This window comes from Anneissia japonica, unplaced genomic scaffold (genome assembly GCF_011630105.1).
Source record: "Anneissia japonica isolate Jap-2015-1 unplaced genomic scaffold, ASM1163010v1 scaffold4760_len149829_cov215, whole genome shotgun sequence".
NCBI lineage: Eukaryota > Metazoa > Echinodermata > Crinoidea > Comatulida > Comatulidae > Anneissia > Anneissia japonica.
This window is the reverse complement of record NW_022749904.1, coordinates 112,844-120,770: the sequence shown is the minus strand read 5'-3', so window position 1 is coordinate 120,770 and position 7,927 is coordinate 112,844. Positions and strand designations below refer to the sequence as shown.

General features: G+C 35.0%; 1 protein-coding gene across 1 annotated transcript; it reads left to right on the top strand.

Moving 5' to 3' along the window:
* Positions 1-332: 332 nt before the first annotated feature.
* LOC117121224 (craniofacial development protein 2-like) lies at positions 333-1,424 on the top strand. The gene has a single exon (XM_033266352.1). It carries the CDS (start codon positions 333-335, stop codon positions 1,422-1,424), a length of 1,092 nt encoding a protein of 363 aa, XP_033122243.1.
* The last annotated feature ends 6,503 nt before the right edge of the window (positions 1,425-7,927 follow it).

Here is a 7,927-nt window from a genome sequence, read left to right as displayed (position 1 = left end):
ATATTAATTATCGGTGTCAGTGTCAATTATTGATTGGCAAAAGAAGGATTAAGGCACTCCTTCCGTCCGATAGCCTGCAGGTCACCCTTGGGCAAGGTGTAGTACCTGTTAAGCCTCCCGAGCCAGGGAAACGGTGAAAACGTCGGCAGCAGGGCGTTGGATGGCCAAAAGGCGGAAGAGTCTCTTGCAGACCAACGGCTTGAAGGTCACTACAGCTAAGCGGATGATCCATACATGGACAACGGTTAGGTGTTCACAAAACAAGTTAGCTGTTACTGCGCGGGGGAAGGTAATGGCAACCCACCCCCAACTTTGCCTTATATATTCATGGAATGTCTAAAAGCAAGAAGAAAAATAACAACGTGAAGGACACCGGAAATGGGGTCTCGTTCGGTAGGGAATATCATTCATTGCAGGTGATACCCGATCGTCATCACGCTACTGCAGTAAATATAACAATATCAAACATCTCGACTTGGAATGTAAGAACGATGTATCAAAGTGGAAAAATGGACAATATCTTGAAAGAAATGAGACGGTTAAGCATCAACATCCTGGGTGTGTGCGAAGTGAGATGGCCTGGAGCAGGGAAAGTTATATCAGAAGGGGCCACATTTATATACTTGGGTGGAACAGAAAATAAGCATGAGCATGGAGTGGGTATATTTCTCGATCAAGAAAGTGCTAAAGGTATCGCCGGCGTCTGGTGTATCTCTAACAGAATCATGCTAGTACGACTTCAGTGCAAACCGTTTGATACAGTTGTGATACAATGCTATGCCCCCACAACTGACTGCAACGATGATGAAATAGATAAATTCTATGATCAATTAAAGGAGGCAATGAAACAATGCAGATCTCATGACATAACAATAGTCATGGCAGATTTCAATGCGAAAATTGGACAAAATGAAGAAGGCAAAATTGTTGGAAAGTATGGACTAGGTCAGAGAAACGCACGAGGCGAGAGGTTAGTGGAGTGGTGCATAGAAAACCGAATGATTGTAACAAACACACATTTCAAACACCATTCAAGAAATTTGTATACATGGAAGAGTCCAGGAGATGGCTGCCGGAACCAGATTGACTTTATAATGATAAATGAACGCTTTAGAAACACTGTGAAAAGAGTAAGGACGTATCCAGGTGCTGATTGCAACACTGACCATATATTGCTCAGTGGAAAATTCAAAATGAGGTTAAAGAAAGTTCGTCGAAGAAAGCAGAAAAATGTTACTAATCAATTTCAATTAAAACTTTTGAAAAATGAAAATGATATCAAGAAAAATTTTTGCCAAAATGTTAAAGATCAATATCAAAGAAAGTCACCATCTGAAGATACACGCATGGAAGTTTTTAAAGAATGCAGTGATGAAGGCAGCAGAGCAGTGTATACTGAAAAAGGAGAAGAACTCGGAAAATAAATGGATGACTCGTGAGATACTGGAAAAGATGGAAGAGAAAAGGTTAGCAAAAGGTAATCAAGGAAAGTATAACAAAGTGAATAACGAAATCCGAAAGACGTGTAAAACAGCAAAGGAAGAGTATCTGGAGGCGTGTTGTGCAGAAATTGAAGATCTTGAAAAGAAGGATGTACAAATAATGCATGATAAAGTTAAACAAATTACATACAAAAGAAAGAAAAATCTGACTAGCTGTATTAAAGATGAAGATGGCTTAGTACTGATGGATAAGGTAGGAGTAAAGAAGAGGTGGACTAATTACATAAAGGGTCTCTATGCTAATGATGTTGGGAAAGAAAAACCAGTAATAAGAAAGCCGATGGAGGGAAGAGCAATAACATCAACCCATTCACCCACTTCTCCATTTAATCTGATGGCAGCTTTCTGATCCCAATACAAGTTTCTAATCAGCCTTAGATCTTTCCCATCAATGGAGCATGGAGCACGCGCAGCAGCATCTATGCCTTGCCTATGCATCGTTACAGTGTAACCTGCTGTAACGATGCATAGGCAAGGCATAGATCATAAATCTCAGCCACTAAATCCTGGTACTGTATGTGGATGTGTGCTCCACAAAACAATAGGCCTATCCTTTAAGTACAGTAATGCAGCGATACAAAATAAATACAAAAAAACAAAATATTTACATTACCAATATTTTTTACGGTACATCAATGGTGGACAATTTTGTCGTATTAACTGATTCTTTGCTCTACATTTTTCTAAAAATAAAAACCAGCAAAATTTTGCCCCGGCTCATTGTTCTTATTTTTTGCCAATTACAGGCTCAAAACACATTTTTAAGTTCGATTATATAATGGTGATGTGATGATTATGAATATTACTATATAAAGTGTCATTTCCAGCCATCTAGAGGTACTATTTCCTCAAACTTTCTCACGTCAGCCCCAACCATGACGGCAGTGGGGCTGCAGTGGTTGTGAAATCATGCTTTAGTAGTAGGCCTATGTAAAGACTACATCAAAGACAATGTTTTAGGCTTTGTATCCTATGGTACAACACACACATATTAATAAGATCCCTATGGTTACTGATAATCCCTGATAAAAGAACCATGAGTTTCCATCCTCCTTTACCAAAATTTGCCTCTTGCAACCAGGGTGTAGTGTCTTTGAGCTAATTACAAGCTCCACAGGATATCAGATAAATGTTAAGTAATTAGATAAACAGAATCAATTTTCTCTGGCAGACATTAAACTGGAACTACTTTCACAATACTCCATGCTCACAAACACAAATGTTTAACAGAAATAATAAAATAAAATGCAACAATATCATCCGGTTTTTGTTATAATTTATTAGAAAAAAATTCAAGGTGTTGTTAAACAGTTTTTTTCTACAGCTTCAAAAACCGCTTGGAAAGCCAAAACTTTGACTGAAACAGGCTATAGCAGACACTAAATTTCATGTACGTCGTCAAACCAAGGAAATTGGTGGTTCATAAAACAGATTTGTTTGTACAATAACCTTTTATAATAGGCATGCAGTACGTACGATTTGTGTACAATCGTCTTGACTTTCTCGCCTAGTCGTTTCGTAGGCTAGGCCTAGGAGGAATGACACTAGGCCTAGGCCTAGTCAACAAAGGCCTACAATATCGCCAAATTGAAGCCACGTGGATCGCGTAGATGCTTGACTAAATCTATTATTTGTCTTCATTTTACAGTATTATTGTCATATTTCAAATGTTGTTTATTATCTAAAAACAACATAATTGTAGGCCTAATCCTACCGTCCGTTTAAACGCAATCACGATCATATCGTGAGTCGTGACTTCACTACTAACAAGTACATGTGGGAAATCCCTGATTGATCATTCTGGGCATGCGCATGGACATGCATGGATATGTAAGTTCGAGCGTTCGAGAAAATCGTAGTTAATACTATAGGCCTAGGTAGTAAACAATTGCCGAGGCTGCCGACCTCTGAGAATTTAAGGTCGGTAAATTTTTGCCGACCTAATTTTTTTCATCTCTCTCAGTACTGTCAACCACTGTTTACAAATTTACAAAATATGACGACACGATCAAACCAAGCGCTCTTTTATTATTTACTGCTGAAGTTTTTCTGTCATTACGCTGGCAAAATAGTTCCCAATTACCGTTGTATTATTTTTATTTACAACAAACAATTATATATTAAACGATTCGTACATTTAAAGTAGTTTCTAAATATTTTACACACTAATTTTCATCAATAAAAATATTACTAATAAATGGATTCAAAGTGAATCACGTTCAAATCAATATATTCATCCGCCTTTTTCAGAAACTTCATGTCGTCGTACGATGGCGCCTATACCAAGTTGGCCTAGGCTAGGCCCAGTAATAGCCCTGTACTTTTGTATCTTCTTTTGTAACTTCTCGTAAAAGGGCTCATTTTTTACGATTCGAACTCGTAGGTAGGACAGTTTTTTCTGCTAAAGACAAATGTTAACATATTTCATACGATTTTCAACAAAATAGATTTTTTTTTTCTTTTTATAGTAAACTCAGTAGGAATTGATTGTTATTGCTATGGCAGCACCCCTCTGAGATAATGACTTTTCCAGCCGCGATAGCCCTTCATGTACCGCGGTCTAGCCTTCCTGATAATTAGAGTATAATTAGCTATGATAAGAGACCCTGGTTTGATTTCCCGAGTTTTCGTGGATAAGTCGGGTTTTGTGGTAAAGGAGAATGGAACAGCATGACTAAAAAAAATGTTGATGAATTTTACTAAAAGTGTCCTGCCCATCTAGAGGTACGATTTATCATATAAATCGTTTACTAATCCTACTAACCCAAATGATGTTAATGAATATACTGATAAATTTGAATTTGACATCATTACTCCTGATTATGTTTTTGACCTAATTAATAGTTTTTAAAATAACAAAGCTTAGGCCTTGATGGATTTGACGTTAAACCTTTAAAATTAGCTGGGCCTATTATTTGTCACTCAATTACTTATATTATCAACTTATCATTTATTACAGCTAAATTTCCATCTGAATGGAAAAAAGCTAAAGTTACTCCGATTTTCAAAGACAGAGTTAAATCTAATGCTGAAAATTACAGACCTATTTCTGTTTTGCCTATTGTTTCTAAGATTATTGAAAAAATGGTTCATAACAAACTTTATCAACACAGAATAACTTGTTAAACTCTTGCCAATCTGGTTTCAAACGTAATCATTCAACTAATACCACACTCACTGATTTTTCTGAATACATTTTAAATAAGGTTAACAAGGGTAATGTCACAGCTGCTATTTTTTTAGACTTGTAAAAAGCCTTTGATACCATCAATCACAAACTATACGTTACAATGTATTGGTATCATTCGTAGATTAAGATATTCCATTCCTAATTATGCTTTAAGACTGCTTGCTAATGCAATTGTACTTCCTTGTTTTGATTATTGTAGTAATGTTTGGTCAAATTGTAGTTCTGAAAATATTAATCGTATACAAATTCTCCAAAATAGACTTGCTAGAATCCTTCTTTATGCTGATATGTACACCCCTATTACCGAACTAACGTCCATGTTAAATTGGAAATGTGTTCATGATAAATGGGAAAACGATATTAAAATTATGGTTTTTAAATGTCTACAGGGGTCTGCCCCATTATATTTATCAAATTCCACTTCATGGACACACTTCACCCAAAAAATACTAGAAGCCAATCCACAAACACACTGATAATTCCAACATGGAAAAATACTCATAGGAAGAGAACCTTCCTGGAAGGCTCTGGAATGACCTTCCAGTTGATGTTCGTAAACATTTCCAAACAATTAATTAAGTTGATTTTTAAACCTTTTAATTTCTTTGGTGCATAGCATTTTTATTGTTTTTACCTCTTTCTTCTTTAATCTGTTATATTTTTTTTTTTTTTACTTAATCTAGACCTCTTGGGAGACCAGTACATCAATTGTATTGAAATGAGCTTTCCAGAATAAAGAAAGATTTGTATTGTATTGAATTGTATAGAGTCCCCAGTGGTCGTCTTAGAAATAATCCCACTTTTCATATTCTCTTTAGTAGACTTAACATGCTTAAAAATGTTTTTATTAGTAGATTAAGCTTAGCTTATAATTCTCTTTTTTTAAGGAATCCTGATATTGATATTTTTAGTGATAATTTCTCTATGTTCGAAAGGTCCACTGATTAATCTCAGATAAGAAAGTATAATACATAATCCAAGTATTAAAATACACGCCATCGTGTTGGGATTCAATATTTCGACATTAATTATGTCATCATCAGGAATCATTCCTGATGATGACATCAATATTTCGACATTAATTATGTCATCATCAGAAATCATTCCTGATGATGACATAATTAATGTCGAAATATTGAATCCCAACACGATAGCGTGTATTTCAATACTTGGAGTATGTATTATACTTTTTTCTCTATGTACCGTAACAAAGTTAGAAACATTTTACATATTAGGCCCACTTAATCTGATATTATTATCACATTGTTAATATTATTATTATTAGTAGTACTATATTATTTTTAGTATATAATTTTGTTTTTGCATTCTTCACGTCTACTATATTTATGTATCCGTTTGATGTTTGTGTTCCCTCCTGTAAGTGGCGAATTTTATGTTTGCTGTTGGCTGGATAATAAATAAATAAATAAATAAGAACCCCTCGATTTTCATCTATTTCCATAAACGCCCCGTCAATTTCCACTCTGTTTTGATAAGAGCCCCGTTCGAATAAGCACCCTGTTCGAATAAGCACCCCACAAAAAGTGCAAAAAAAAATATTTTAAGGGCTCTGGCGAATATTCGCGCGAGTACGGTACTCATTTGAGCGTATCTCACTTATCTTTAATCGATCGTCTCATAACTTTGAGTATGTTATAGCTGCGACAATTCTTAAAAATGTGACTTTTTTACATTTTGATGATGTCATCATGGTCAAAATAAATGCTTTTTCTGACACCCCCCCCCCAACTTTCTTTTGTCAAGACTTTGATGACCCCATATCATCATAACCAATTAACATTTCTAATCATATTTAATCGGCATAAAACTTCAGGTCAAGGATGAATGTCATGTACCTTAATTTTTCATGTGTGCATCATAATGTGCACGTACGTGTGCATTAAAATTTTTAAATGCTCAAAATCATGCCTATTTTAAATCAGTTATATCGCCTTAAGATGAAAGGTGACCCCCAATTTTTATTACATACATAAGTCGTAGATATGATTTTATAGCTCATTATGGCTGATTGGACATTGTGACGCTATCATATTGCCATCTGAATACAAAACAAGAGCGACCGCTCACATGGTCCAACTGATCTCTACTTTAATAGCTGGAATGCTCATTGACTGGTTTTAGTGAGGCCACCACTTTGGGAGACCTAAGTGATGTATCAGTTTAGAAAAGTTTCAGCATTTTTAAAAATTATTGTTAAAAATAACGATTCTTGCAAAACTTTTTAATAATAAAATTTGAATTTAATGTAATGATTATTTTTCAAATCATCTATCTACTTGCATCAGGACCAGCAGACTTGTTGCAGTTTATACTTTGCAAAACTTTATACACTTCATGCTCATCATCAGAGTTGAGGGCAAGGGTCAGGAAGAAAAGTAGGGAGCCTGTCCATACATAATACTGGAATATCGCTAGTGATTGAAACAAAAAAGTCATTTATGCTATTGGCAATTGCAAGATCGTCATCCAAACCAACGTTTGGTGGTGATTCAATCATTGGATGAGTTACTCACTGTTTAATAGTACTGATTCTAAAACATTACAGCATTCATTTTGAAAAGCAGCCCCCTCTTTACTTTGCGGAATTGGCCTCGAAAAGAAGCCCATCCAAAGTTCGCAAAAAAAAGAAGAAAAAAAAAAGAAGCCAGGGCCTAAATTCGAGATTTTACAGTAGCAATCTTATGGTATATGCTACAAATACATTTAATGCAGATCAAGTATATTAATAATATAGAACTTATAATATAGCCTTGCTAAAAAAGGTGTGATTTAGAATCACCTTCACAATTAAAATTTTTAATCGTGTAAAGCATGTCTGTTCTTGCGGATAGCAGCAGACAGATGTCCGTGCGTATATCGTCTGCATATGAAAGTCTGTATAATATATATAACACTGAGGAAGGACTAGTGTTGTCCGAAAGCTCTGGTTCTATTTCTGGCTGTTTACTTACGTTTACTTTTTAGCTGTTGCTTATCATTTTTGTATCTCTACTGAGATCCAGCCATTGTTTCCCACAGCATTGTTGCTGTCTCTTATACACATCTAATATATATATATACATATATATATATACATATACATATACATATATACATATATATATATACACATATATATACTGTATATACATATATATATATATACATATACATATACACATACATATACATATACACACATATATATACATATACACATATATATATATAGCCA